This window comes from Chelon labrosus (assembly GCF_963514085.1).
Source record: "Chelon labrosus genome assembly, chromosome: 11".
Taxonomy (NCBI): domain Eukaryota; kingdom Metazoa; phylum Chordata; class Actinopteri; order Mugiliformes; family Mugilidae; genus Chelon; species Chelon labrosus.
Window position 1 is genome coordinate 15725461 of NC_140344.1, and position 15193 is coordinate 15740653.

The 15193-nt window shown below is 40.3% G+C and overlaps 1 protein-coding gene across 1 annotated transcript in view; it reads left to right on the forward strand.

The window, feature by feature from the left end:
- The window catches only part of slco3a1a (solute carrier organic anion transporter family member 3A1a), a 39836-nt gene extending 27531 nt beyond the window's left edge, over window positions 1-12305 (forward strand). Inside the window, exons 3-10 of the mRNA XM_084555749.1 lie at window positions 2339-2437; window positions 2529-2801; window positions 3394-3558; window positions 3649-3847; window positions 7134-7302; window positions 7803-7975; window positions 8070-8134; window positions 9899-12305. Of these exons, the coding sequence (XP_084411875.1) occupies window positions 2339-2437; window positions 2529-2801; window positions 3394-3558; window positions 3649-3847; window positions 7134-7302; window positions 7803-7975; window positions 8070-8134; window positions 9899-10251 (1496 nt within the window). The 3' untranslated portion in view covers window positions 10252-12305. The remainder of the gene's footprint in view (window positions 1-2338; window positions 2438-2528; window positions 2802-3393; window positions 3559-3648; window positions 3848-7133; window positions 7303-7802; window positions 7976-8069; window positions 8135-9898) is intronic.
- The last annotated feature ends 2888 nt before the right edge of the window (window positions 12306-15193 follow it).

Here is a 15193-nt window from a genome sequence, read left to right on the forward strand (position 1 = left end):
ATAGCAGTGCTGTTTTGTTTTTTGTTTTTTTTTTAGCTTTGGACAGAGCCAGAGTACTTGTGTTGTTTTGTGCTAAGCTAACCAAACTGTAGCTTCTTATACAGCATAAACACATGAGAAGTGGTTCCAGTATTCAAACTACTTGAAGTACAAGGTTTGGAAGGCAATTAGCATATCTTAGCATTAACGCAAGTGATGTGTTGGAGATAGTTTAAAATTTGTGGTTTTAGGTGGAGTTGCTTCTATTTTTTGGCAAACCACGTTCAAGTGTTGTTTTGTTATCACAGTTAGGTTGCCAGACAACCAGCAGAGGTGGTACAGATACAGATACAGATAAACTATAGCTGCGTTTCTGTTCGGATGTAGCGTATCATTTTTCTTTATTTTTTTTTTATCTTTACATCTTATTCTTTCTTAATATAATATAATTCTTATTAATACTGTGAAGTTTATCACCAACTTCAAAACTGCTTATTGTTCAGAAGCAGCACATTGATAAGGAGGCGTGGTCCCTCGTGGACTACCGGTCTCTTCCACTTGCTCTTGCTGTGGTGCAGTGTTATCAGCGAGGAGACAGCGTTTCTTAAATCAACCGGGGGGTAGGCACTCAACTCTGGAAACATTTATCCTCTCAGTGGTCATGGACTTGTGGTCTAACGGAGCCATCATCTCCTGGAAGGTGATTCTACTAACTGAATTTCCTCTTTGAGGTTTCCTGTGTTGAAAGCAATTGTAATGTTGTTGCTAAGAGAAGACAACACTCGGTTTCTAAGGAAACAGAGTGCACAGGCCTTATTTGCAACACCACAGGCAAATTTGGTCGTCACGTAGAGGCTGCAACCCCCCCCTTTTTTTTTTTTTTTTTGAAAGTGCTGCAAACTACAAACTACACGCCTTCTTCCCTGGCTTTACTTTTACTTTTCTTATATCTTGCGTCCACACTTTCAGCAGACAATATTAATATATTAGGCGTAGATTAGGCGTAGCCTGCTGTCTGCGAAATCTCAGAATCTAGTAGAAGGAAGAGGTAAAAAGCCTGTTTGGCGCCTCACCCTTGTCTTTGTAGAATTTCCGTGCTGGTTTGACTGTTAACCGCAAAAATGTTTCAGTTGTGTTCTTGTGAAAAAAGTGTTCCCATCACAGCATCAAAGACCCCCTTCTTTTGTTTCACTCCTCATCTAGCTGAGGAGAGCCTGTTTAAACATCATAATAGGTACCCGAGCCCCACCTAACAAATCTGTGAGCCATTTCCTTTATGCGAAGAATAAACTGTGATGTTGAGTGAGGCTACGTTTATGTGTTGACTCCCTTCCTATGTGGGTGGTCAAGGCAGGAAGCAGACCATGCATTCGCTCTCAGCACTAACAGAGACACAGTGTACAAAGCTTAGTCACAGTTTCCATGCTCGTTCATTAAGTAGCTGCTCCTGGCATTCGAACAACATCTTACTGGAGATGCCATGCTGATAGCAGAAATGTTCAGGCCGGCCTGCAGCCGGTAAAGAAACATCATTAATGGACACGGGAGTAGGAAGCAGACTTTGCGGAGATGACTTCATTTGAATTGGACGGCCATTTGAAACTAGCATGGCAGTTTCTGTATGTAGCAGCGGACAAAGTTAGATCTGGTTTATCGCCGCGTTCTAGATACAGTCCATCTCTCCGCTCTCAGTCTAATAATAGCACAGATCACACGACATACAGTCAGGGAGAATTTTGTCTCCCAAATTGAGCTTTGAGTCTTCATTATCTGCCTGCAGTCTGAGTCACAGCACCAGGCCTTCTCCCTGCTGACAGAGCTCTAATGAGGACTTTGGCTCGAGCTCCACATTTTATTTCCAGCTGCCTGCTAGAGCAGATTGGGACAAAACAACTGGTTTATGTTGTCAGGTGTGCGTCTGCTTGCTCAGTGTTTTGCTCTGCGAGTTTGTGGGGACTGAGCGATGTGAGCATAACGAGCACAGTCACTGCGTGTGCTGCTGCCACCACCGCTGCAGTTGCCCCGTGGTTTTAACGGGCTGATTTGATCTTTCGTGACAGCCAAAATGCTTCCCCGTTTGCTGTCATGCTTCACACTGTACCTTCTGGAAAAGGCCACTTAAGAACGGAGATGAAGTGAAGGGAAAACAGCCAATAAATGCAGTTTTAAAATACTTTGTTGCAATCAACACTTTTATATGTCTTTGTGTTTTGCACCATTTAGAAGCAGTGGAGTATATTATGCAAAGCATCTAATGATTTCGGTGATTTCAATGATTGTTTTTGATCAGTAAAGCTGAATAAGATGAGTAAAATTAAACCAAATCAAACATTAAAGCTGTCATTTCTTTTCTGTGCAGGAATCCTCTTCTCTACACTGGTGTTCGGACCGGCCTGTGGCTTCATCCTTGGCTCCCTCTGCACTAAGTTCTATGTCGACGCTATCTTCATCGACACCAGTGAGTCGGATATTCCTCCAGAGATATTGTTTCTGTTGTTTCCCTTATGTGCTTTGAGTTTTTCTTTTATTTATCCTGTGTCTCCCTGCAGGTAAGCTGGGCATCACACCAGACGACCCGCGGTGGATCGGGGCCTGGTGGGCGGGCTTCCTTCTGTGTGGTGCCTTACTCTTTACCTCGGCTCTCTTCATGTTCGGCTTCCCTCAGTCGCTGCCGACAAAGGAGAAAGAGGAGGGAGCAGAAAGCGAGCAGGTTATGCTTCCTCCCTCTCTGAGCTCAGAGTATGAGGCTCCAAAGCCCAGCAATGGAGCCGTGCTCAACCACGAGCCTGCCAACAGCCCCACCTGCTGTCAGCAACTCAGGGGTGAGTGTGCAACATCCAGTTTAATCCTGCTCTGTCTTTATGCAAGGGCAAATCACAATCACTCACATGTAAATCGCGTAAAAATACATGGCATAATATTGGTTGTTTGAGAAATGTGTGTAACACTTAGAATTAAAAGGGGATTTTTTTTAGTGTATAATTTGTTGTGTATTTAGACGTACTCAGCTGTAGAGGAAGTATTCAGATAATTTAAAAGTAGCAATACCAAGTATAAACAGCGTCTATTATCAGAGTAGCGCTAAGAGAAGTAAAATACCTCAGAGCTGTACTTTAAATGCAGGACTTACAGCAGTTGCAGCAGATTTCCACCTCTGCAGCTGCTTTAAAGTTTTAAAAGTTGCTCTTACATAAGCGACTCGTGAACTTAAATACTAGCTGTCAGTCTCTGGAGTGGCTCAGATGTGTCTGTTTTGCACTAAAGTTGAGCCTAATTAAAAGTTCCTTGAAATCAGTGGTTTATAATTGATGTTTTGGGTGAGTTCAGAACAGGTGCTATGTAATACGACTAAGGCAATAAGATAATCCTGTCTAGCAAAGTAAAGCTCACTCGTACTTGTTTCTTCATGCCCAGTGATCCCTGCTGTTACCAAGCACCTACTGTCGAACCCAGTGTTCACCTGCATCATCCTGGCAGCCTGCATGGAGATCGCCGTTGTGGCGGGCTTTGCAGCTTTTCTGGGGAAATACCTCGAGCAGCAGTTCAACCTCACAACCACCTCGGCAAACCAGCTGTTAGGTCTGTCATGAGAGCAAAAGTCACACTTGCACGGTTGCATGCATTTGGACACGTACGAGAATATTAATCATGCTTTGCCCAACTTTGTAGGTATGACAGCCATTCCGTGTGCGTGTCTGGGGATCTTCATGGGCGGTCTGCTGGTGAAGAAGCTGAACCTCACGGCCCTGGGAGCCATCCGCATGGCCATGCTGGTCAACCTGATCTCCACCGCCTGCTACGTCTCTTTCCTGTTCCTCGGTTGTGATACCGGACCGGTTGCAGGAGTGACGGTGCCATATGGCAACGAGTAAGAAAGAACCTCAATACTTGGCCTTTGTTTTAACAATGGGTTTTGAGGGGCCGTGAGTCGATGAAAGTTGACTTCCCCCTCTACTTACTTAGCCTTGAAACCAGTCTGAAGTTTAACCTCAGTGAGGAAATATCGATCTGGAGTTTGGGTAGGCTTTATGCAGTAGTGGACAGAAGATTAACAGCAACTACTGAGAACTTTTTATAGTTCCTTGTCGTGGCAACTGAAAATCAGTCGCTTGTCTAGTGCAGATGAGAGTTGGTCAAACACCAAGTTATGACACAATACTTAGTTTCTCGAAACCTTTATTGCTTGCAAGCAAGAGCCACTCATCAGCAACGGATGATGACTGAAGAGAGGCAGTCTCTCCTCAGCGTTTATACTATCCTAAACAACGTTCACATCTGTAGCCACATCATAAGATTACATATGACTTGACACAACTCATTGTACTTACATCTCAGCATACATCTCATGACCTACATAACACTTCTCCTTCACTTTAACCATCATTGTGTGATATGCAGTGACCTTTTCCAGAACACATATACACAGAAGAGGTACCTCAAGTTCCCCTTCAGGTTGAACTCCTTAAAGTGAGTTCCTTATGTTAATTCACATAACATATGACACAATGGAGCATACAACAACATATCCATTCATACCTCGCAACCACATGAGTATCATACGGCAGAGCTTCTGACCATACCACAAGCTTCCACCCTACATACAATCTAATGTTGCATCCAAATAGGTTAGGTTACATATATAATATTAAAATAATAAGGGACAATTAAGAATTTCTCTCACATTCCTACTGCTACTTCTGTCTGATCTGATCATCAATCATCAACAACCGGCAGTTCCCATGATTTCGTACTAAGGTTATTTTAAGTTGAACTTCTTGATCTTATGAGAGGCTCTGCTCCCTCAACATCTTCTAGTCCATTTTTATTACAAGCCATGCTCCGTTACGACACACTTGCAGCTTCAGCAGAAAAGTATTTTACGTGAGATAAGACGAACTATATTTGAACTGCAGAGGAACAACGGATTATATGTCATGTTAATTGTTATTCATTTTCTTCTCAAAACATAGAATATGAAAGAAATGCACATTTACTTTACATTTGCCTCCTTTCACGAGGGCCCAGTCACTGTAACGAACCAAGACAAGCCGTTGTATTGTAAATGACGGCAGTGCAAAGTAACCTTGCTGCCAAGGTTTGATGACTTTATTACAAGTGAACTGCGGGGAGTTTTAAATGTGTAAATTCTTCTTCACTTTCTTATCACTTCTGCTCTTTGGAGCACAGAGGGCTTACTTTTTATTCAAACAACTTTGCGTCATCTGGTCGAGTCCTTAAAAAGTTTTTCCATTCAGAAAGTGGCCTTGTGTTCCTGAGGGCAGCGTAGACTGAATACAAATGTAACAGCAAAGCTATTTCGCTTACATACTGATTAACAAGGGTAGAAATGTTTTTTTTAAGTATTATATTTCAGTTATGATAGATTAAGATGTATTTTATTGAGATCTGTTCATTCGATGTAGCCTTTTGTTGTCTAGCTCATTTTATTCATAAAATACACAAAGAACTTGATTAGAACGGAACAACAGTAATATATACAATTAAATCAAACTCAAACAGACAAAGTAATAAATACTGTTTATTTGAATATACAGTACATATAATGATTCCACAAGAACCTTTGGAAATAACGGAGGCTAAAACTGTATCAGAAGATACACCGATCTGCCATAACATTATTACCACTGACAGAAGAACTAAATAAAATTGACCATTTTGTGACAATTCAGTGTTCTGCTTTGAAACTTTTGGACCTGGCATTCATTCATGTGGATGTTACTTAGACATGTAGCACCCACCTAGACCAGACCGGACACCCCCACCCCATAACAATGACACTCCTTGATGGGAGCAGCCATCCCTAGCAGGATGCAGCCTGACACAGGCACACACACAAAAACAGTTTAGGAACAACTCAAAAAACATGGAAAACAGCACAAGGTGTTGACCTGGCCTCCAAAATCACTAGATCCCAAACTGATCAAGTATCTGATGCACAGGACACCCTCAGAAGGTCCATGTCCATTCTCTGGTGAGTCACAACTATTTTGTCAGCAGATGGGGGACCAAAACAATCTGAGGAAGGTGGTCATAATATTATGCCTGATCTGTGTATCTAGTCAACAAATAAATAGTATCAGAACTTTCCACATTTCTGCATAAAAATGAATAAACCCGACAGTAGACAAAGAAAACCCAATCAAACAAATGAAACGTTGGACTTACAGTATATTTTGTTATTCAGGACAATGAGCCAATATTACATATCTGTGAGGGGCAAAAGTAAGTGCACCTCTATGATTACAAGTTAATTTAAAAGCCAGATTAGAGTCCATCTGTTCTGAAGTGTTTCCAATCAATGTAATGAGACTACTGTGGCGTTCAGTGCCCCTTAAAAAAAAAAACAAAAAAACAACAGGGATTTTTTTTACATTAGTCGTACTGCTGAAGGCAAAAGTATTTTGTTCATTAATTAATATTTATGACTTTGAGTCTAAAATATGCGAATAAAATATGATATTTTATAGCGTGAACAACAGTTAAATCAGTTAATCAAGTCAACAGTTTACAACATGTTACAATAACAAATGTGCTCAGCCTGAGTGTGTGCTGTAGGGTGGCATTAGAAAGAAATAATAATTGGATTGATAATGATCTTGACTACATTAATAAATAGTTACAAGTGACTATTTATTAATGTATAAAGCTGTCATTTCAGCATTGAGCTTTTTCACTGTGAAGATGATATGAGTGCCACTGTGTTACTGAGGATTGATGTTGATAAGTAGCTTTCACTTTCTTTCACGCTCTTTAGATCTATTTAAGTCCAAGGACCATTCTTTATTTTGCAGCTTCAGTAAAAAAATAAATAAATAAAATAAATCTTCGACTGGTTCTGATTGTACATTTGACTCCAGCGTTGCTTTTATTTCTTCTCACTTCCAAGTCAAAGTGATATTGGTGTCTGTGGTCTTGTGGAAATGCTGACTTTAGAGACTTTAGACCTGTAGTACTTCTTTCCCATTCGATAGCTTGAACCCGGCCTGCTCCATTAGTGTATTGCAGTTTCCATGGAGATGTTACCAGTGATCCATAATATCACCGATGAAGGGTTTTATTTGTGCCTCGTACAGATGTAGTTGCCACTTGCTTTTCCTCACACTTTTTTTTTTCTCCTTTGTGTCTCGGTTCAGGACACTCCGGGTGGGCGAGAAACCCGAGGCTCAGTGCAACAGTCACTGTAGCTGCTTCACCTCCTCCATCAGCCCCGTGTGTGGCTCCAACGGCATCACCTACCTGTCCGCCTGCTTCGCCGGCTGCAGCCATTCAGGAAAATCAGAGGCCACGTCGAACATCTCTCAGGTCTTAACCTTATAACTGCTTCGTGAAGGCGATCTGTAACAGTAAAATCAAATTGGAAGGGGGATAGTTGTCTACCTGACTGATTAGATGATGAAACATTTTATATGTTCTGTCTACAGAGCAGTTTATTCTAAAATCCCAGTGTTTTATAGCTTTAGCTTCAGCAAGCACATGGTGGGCAGTCAAGTGGTACTCTGGTTGTTTTAAGATCAGATGCTGACTGCAAATTAATGTCTTCTATATTCAAATCACATGTTGAGAGAATTACTCTCAGCTTGGCAGCACAAACTATCCCCGTTGCTGCTGCTTCACTGCTGCAGCTACCAAAGTAATTTTTGATTCTTTCAAGATCCAAAGTACAGATCACTTATTTACGCTGCGCTGACATGGGGATTTTCTCCAAATTTGCAGAGCAGATATATAATTCCCTGTAATATGAATTGCTTGTTGATGCGTAAAGGGTTTTATGGTTGAATCTTCTCCTCTCTTTCTGTTCACAGAACCTCACCGGATGTACTTGTGTATCTGCTGATAGTGGATTGGCCACAGCGACTCCGGGGAAATGCCCGATGCCCGGCTGCCAGGAGTCATTCCTCATCTTTCTGTGCGTGATCTGTGCCTGCAGCCTGGTCGGAGCGATGGCCCAGACCCCCTCCGTCATCATCCTAATTAGGTATTTCTGTGGTTTTATATGAATGAGCTAATTTGGAAAAGAATAAAAACAGATTTAATGTTTTGTTTTTTTTCCCAATCTGCTTCTCTTGAAGGACCGTGAGCCCTGAACTGAAATCATACGCGCTCGGAGTGTTGTTCCTTTTGCTACGACTCCTCGGTAAGAACTGTTATCAGATAACGTTGTAATTTTAGATACCATAGACCCGTCTCATAACTCTACAGCCTTTGCCACAGTTCCCACTATGACTATTTCCTAGAGTTAAGTGTGACGCTCTGCTGATGAGGCCGTCCCATCACTCACACATATGCAGGACTACGAGCTCACACGTTTTATTCGTTTATTCGGTTCCATATACAAAAGAAATAAATCAGATCAGCCATATGCAATTACAGCTGATGAGACTGTTAAAACTATTTCACATTGAGGAGGTGGGAGAAGTAATGCAATTACAAAAAGTCTAAATCGAGTTACCCGGGGGCACACAGACATACTGCTCATAAAAGAGACATAACCTGATATTATTTAATGGAAGGAACACATTGGATGAGTGCTGGAAAGTGACTCAGTTCAATTCTCCAGTACTGTAAAGTACACCTTTGAGTATTTTAATTTTATTCTATTTTATACATCCACTCCACTACATTTATACGACCACTTCAGTTCTTTTAAAGATGTAGATTTTACACAATGGATGAGACGAAATGTGTCTTTTATTGATTCCCTAGAAGAGTAAGAAGACAGAGAATATAAATCTGCATGTATACTGTACATGTGCAAGCATCTTTGTTATTTTACACAATGAATATGACCATCGACAATCAGCACAATAAATGCGTGCAGTATCTATGGTTATTCCTGCTCAAGCTTTTAGAATATAAGGCTCTGCAAAAGTTTAAACAAGTGCTTTCCAACCTTTTTGGCTTCGGATGTCTTCAACAAATCATCAAGGTCACATTTCAGACGTCTGCGAGTTGTTATCAGCTCCACCAAATTGACTTTTTTGACTGAATTTCTGTGCAATAAATTAAGTTTTTTCTTCCATCTTTTCCCAATAATCATCTCACAACCCCTCACGTTTATCTGCTGTCCCTAAATATAAAATTGAATGTAAAGTAGTTCAAACTATCTCCAGTTCCAGCAGCAATAGCAGTATCATGCTGTTTACACGCTGACGTTACACTATTAATAATCTAATGAAGACTTACACGGATCAGCCACAACATTATGACCACTGACAGGTGAAGTGAATAACATTGACCATCTTGTGACAATTCAGTGTCCTGCTGGGAAACCTTTGGACCTGGCATTCGTGTGGATGTTACTCAGACATGTACCAACCACCTAGACCAGACCAGGCACCCCCCACCCCTTAGCAATGACACTCCTTGATGGCAGCAGCCATCTCCAGTAGGATGCTGCCTGACATATATACACACAGTTTAGGAACAATTCAAAAAATATGAAAAACAGCAAGAATTTAGCCTCCAAATTCACAAGATCCCCAACTGATAAAGTATCTGTGAGATGCACTGGACCAAGCTTGATCGCCAGAGGCCCCTCCCCTCAACCCATAGGACGCAAAGGCCCCCACTAACAACGTTCTGTTGCCGGACACCACATCTCTGATGAGCCAGAACTGTTTTGGAGGGACAAGATTAGGTCATAATGTTATGCCTGATCTGTGTATGTAATATATTAGTCAGGGGCACAGAACCAGTACTTTTACTTCAACACTTTTACTCACCTTTTTCATGCATAACTTTTACTTGTAATGGAGTGTTTTACATGTCGTTATGGTACTTCTTCCACCACCATATCTCATAGATTGAAGACTGATATCACACTCTTTTGGCCTAGTTTAGCATGAAGACTGGAAACACAGGCGTTGGCATTGACATTGTAAGTGTTTCTGTTTTGCAGGATTCATCCCGCCTCCTCTCATCTTTGGTGCTGGGATCGACTCTACTTGCCTCTTCTGGAGTACAGACTGCGGCGATAAGGGCGCCTGCCTGCTGTACGACAACGTAGCTTACAGGCATCTCTACGTGAGCCTTGCCATCGTTCTCAAAGGCGTCGCCTTCCTCCTCTACACCACCACGTGGTATTGCCTGCGTAGGAACTACAAGAAATACATCAAAACCCACGAGGGCTTCCTGACGCCCACTGAGTTTTACCCGTCCCTCACTGACGGCCCCAAACTCGTGGACAGGACAAAGTTTATATATAACCTAGAGAACCATGAGTTCTGTGAAAATATGGAGTCCGTTTTATAGTTTGTAAAGCAAAGAAAACTAAAAGAACAATATGGACATTCAAAAGATTTTTTTTTTAGGATTTTATTCTTCTTTTCTTGAAAGAATAAAATGAAAAGTTTTGGATCTATTTAACAGCCCATTCAGGTCACAGGAAATGTTGCTCTCCACCGTGCTCGTCTTCGGCAAACGTTCGAAAGGGTCCATTGTAGTTGTTTACGTAGCAGCAAGTAGTCGTTCAAGTGTATTCCTGTGTTGACTTGGAGATTGAGGACAACCCCGGTTCTGTGGGGCTCAGTCCCGGATGTTTCTTAGTGAGTGGACACGATGCTACAACTAGAGTTGCCATATTGTCTTTAAGTCTGTCATGGTTCCAGTGATCTGAGTGAAAAATGACAGTTTCCTTTCACTGTGTGTGTTCTGTCTGTCACTCTCAAAAAATGAGATCGTTATGGTTAAAAAAAGAAAAAAAAAGGTTTGGGTGGTTCTTCAGTTATTTAAAAGTTGCCAAGTGTTTACAAACTAATAGTTAATCAGTCACTGCATTTTATTTCGATGCAGGAAGGTTTGTCATATAAAGAGAACAGAAACCCTCTGGCTGGGTTCTTATAGTGGCCTATTAGAAGTTTTAACTGTTCTCTTGCTGGATCGTAGACACAGTTTTTGATACTGCTTAGACTAGACTGTGAAGTCTTGTCACATAGGTGCAATTCATATTTGATATGTTTATGACTAGTTCTACTAGTTATAGGAGTTTCCATGTTTGTTTTCACATCTGCAGCGTTTATTCAGCCTAATATGTCTTAATAAGGGAGTAATTAAATAAGAATGTTCATTGTAATTTCCTTTTTTTTTTTTTTTGGCTTTTACTCCTAGTGGAGGGGCAAAAGAGAAAATATAAAAAGTAATATTTTGATGTGTTTTGACATTCACGTTAAAGAGGTTAGGGGTAATGTATTTGTTTCATTAGTCCTAAAGGGTTTTATTAGATCGTGTTTGAAAGGAAAGTATGAATTATATATATATATATATATATATATATACATATATAAAATCTAATTGTCTGGGGTATGTGCGTGTGTCTGATGTCACAAAAGATTTGGGACAATTCACAGCGATGAAAGTAGTATATTGTGGGCAAAAAGAAAAGAAACAATCCGTGTCTTCATGCTAGGCCTGTAAAAGTTGACATAAAGGTTATAGAAACGCTACAGGAGGCTGTGTGTGGAAGGTCAAACTACGTGAAGAGCACTGAATTTATTCCTATTTGAACTCCTCAAAGAGACTCTGCACACATGACCTGTTACTCTACTGATCTCTCTGCAGTTACAGTTTGGACATTGTCCCTTTTCTTACACTTTTTGTATGGCACCATATCATTTATTTTACTCTGGAAATAAATTATTTTTCAGAAAATTCATCCAAATTGGAGCCTTTTTCTTTTGTTTATTGTCTTGTCATTTTAGACCGAGAGAGCTTCCCAGTCTGATTTTATTTTCTCACAATCCATGAACGACACAATATAGTCACAAATTATAATAATGCACTATAATAAACTATTATCCAGAACAAGTGGCCTTCCCTTTGTGCCTGTTACACTACAGATGACCCAAAAGAAAACTAAAACAAAGCATAAATCAAGTGTTTTATGATAAACGCACTGCACATGTCGCATTAAAAAGGATTCATCATCAAATATAGGTTTTCCTACATGTTGTACTCAAAATTTAATATGAGCTCCTCAGACAAAGGCTTTGATGTGTTGCAGAACGTTTGAAATTCTCTTTAAACACCATTAAGTTGAAAGCTTCCAGGTTCTTAGCTGCCAATTCATATTCACAGCTCAGCACGCGTTCACTGTATTAATACTAAGTGCTCGTTGGGTAAGTTTCGTGTGGAAATTTACAGAGAACTCGAGCTCCAAGACTTGACACATTAGAACTTCTGCAGTAAATTTGGAGCTTCTGAATCAGCTGTTAGATTCTAGCGCTCACATACAAGTTCAAAGGATCCTGTAAGAAGTTGTAAAATGGGTAAATAGATGTTGCAATAAGTCATTGAACTCATTCTCAAGTAAACTGAGATGGTGATAATGTATGTTTCTGTAAACATGTCTTTAAAGTGTCATGTACGATGTTTTATTAAAGCTACGGAAGTTTTATTACCTTGTCAAGTAAACTATGATGAATATTGTCAGTTTTGTGTATTGTTACACCTACGACATGGGTCTGTCACAGCAAATGCCGGTGGAGGGAGAAGGCCAAAAGATACATTTATTGTAGAATAGAAAAGTCAGACATTCAGATGAGGCGTTAAAAGAAATAGAAGCAAGCATAAGAGGGTGTGTGGATTTTCAAATAGTTTGAATCAATACTCAAGATTTGATCTATTAATATTTAGTGACAAAAATTCGAAGCCTACATTTAAAAGAACCTAAAGTCCAAACAGCCCTCAAGTCTCTTAAGACTTGGTTTCTGCTATTTTTTCCATTAAAACTGAATGCAGCCATGTTTAGTATTGACAGTAAGCAGTCGGTCTCAGAGGTCTGGAGAGGATCATATCTGCCCTCGGCCCTTCATAAACCGCAGTGGAATTTTAAAGTCAGTTCTTTTACACACAGGAAGTCAGTACAAGATGTGAGAAGTGCACTGATGTGGTCCTTCACCCTGGTTTTCGCCAGGACTGCGGCATTTTTGAATCAACTGCAGCAATCTCTTTTATTGTTCATACATCTTAAAATAACAGATAAATGATTTTGGAATTGTCTTTATGTGAAATTTATCTTCATATCCTAAGATATCAGAGATATCCATACTACACAAGTGTGGGGAAATAAATATAAATGACTGTTTTCAGCACAAGCGTTTTGACTTGTCAGAGTGGGGGAAATATTAACGGTGGCTGCATTCATATTATGAGAGGTTATGCTTTTATAAGACAAGATAGGATACGATAATCCTTTAATTCATGCCCACAGTGGGGACAGTGAATTCATATTAGCTGTCACTGGGAGACTTAATGGAACTGAGCAGTCATTAATATACCTGTGCTTTGCTATGTTGCTGCCATCAAATGGTTGGTCACATTTTAATAATATGAGAGATGGGTGGTAGAAAAAAAGAGAAAAAGATCAATTAATATTGTTCAATACAAAGATTTTCCCATTCCCAAAGACCTCATCCTTACATTGTGCTTTTGCGTTTCCGGTATAGTTAGCAGTTTGTTAGCCTGCTAAACTGTTAGCCTCATTACCTAGCAACTGTGTTCTTACGACTTACGGCAGAAGTTACTGCTGTCTTCAAATAAAACGGAACTTGTGAACTTGTCACGACCTGGAGTCTGTGGATGCCGTGTACATAAAGTGCTTGGCATTAAAATTATAGTATAAATATCGACCTATGATATCGACTGTATGTTTGACTGAGGTTTGTTTTGAGAGCACCGCTGCTAGGCAACTGTTGACATCTAGAAGTCACCGAGGCTAAAAGTTAGCAAGCTAACGACCGGGTAACTCAACAGGAAAGGAAAAGGAATACCAAAAAGATGAGATAACTGGAAATAACAGAATTGTACCCGTACTTATTTTGAAACTACAATGAAACCACAGTAGGAATAATTTATTGCAATATATCAACATACCATTTTTGAAAAACGTCATAAAAGACGTCACAACGTGTGAACTCTGACCTTCTCATTATTTCCTGTTTATCAGATTTTCGTCCATAGGGACTCTTCTCATGAAACACAGAAAACACAACCCCGTGTGAAGGCAGCTTGCTTACATCTTGGATGCCAAACATTTTGTGCACACAGCTACCCAACACATAACCACGACCTGGTGAGTTGCATTTGAAGGCAATAAACACATGCCTTTTTCATAGCAGACATTTTGACTTGTCACATGCTTACACTCAAATGGCATTTTTTTGAGTTTGTGGTTATGACTTATGACTTATGAGGACACTGCTGCATCTGTTGACGACATAGACTGTATATTAAATGTGGACGATTGGACAGCTCCTTATATGTGAAGCCAAAGCAAGTAGAGCTCCCTCTGGTGGCTGGCTGCAGTACATGTTATAGTAAGAGGACTTGGGCCATACTAAAACACTAAAGTACACATCAAATATTTTGTTTTCAAGGATGGTTTCTGTCATTTTTGTTCGTTAATATAATGCAGATGCATGTTCAAAAGTCCATTCTTCAGAGAAGTTTTGTTTTAGTTAGTTATTGACGCTATAGGAACTTGGTGGAGGTAACAGGTGGAGGTAGAGCAGAGTGGAGTATTAATCAAACAAAAATGTGAGTGAGTCTAGCGGAAGTTTATACAGTCTATGGTTGATGACTAGTGAGACTAAAAGTTTGGTAAGGTAATGAGGATAAAGAAATGTAGGGAAGCAAAAGCAATATTGTTGAGATGAGGCTGTGGAATATAAAACAAACCCTCAGATGAAAAACTTTATATGACTAAATTACAAACTATTATCTTGCCATGTACTTACTGTGGGGTCGTTCATGCGATGTCGTTAATGTGGACTCATCCACAGTAAACATGACACTGTCTGAAGGCAGCTTTGAATCCTGCTTGAAGTCCAAGATGTGAGTGGCAATACTGGGTGCTATAATAAGAATCAACAGTCACATTCCCAAAATATTTCAGCAGGTCACCTTGCAGGCATCATCAAAGAAACTGCCACATCTGCCCGCAGCCAATTAGAGGCTGACCCGAGTGTGTGACCGCGGCAAGAGGTGTTTGTCGTGGGTGCTATGTTGCTTTTTAAACCGTGTACAGTTTGTGCTGTGAGTCTGAAACCTGATCAGAGAAGCTAGAGCTTATTTTTTTTAATGAATCACAGCAACAATTTAGTACCAGAACTGAGGTCCTTCTGGAGTTTAAAACATCTGAGCCCAGCTTGTTTTTGTGTACGAAACACCCACACAGGCAGCGCAAACATTATCAAGG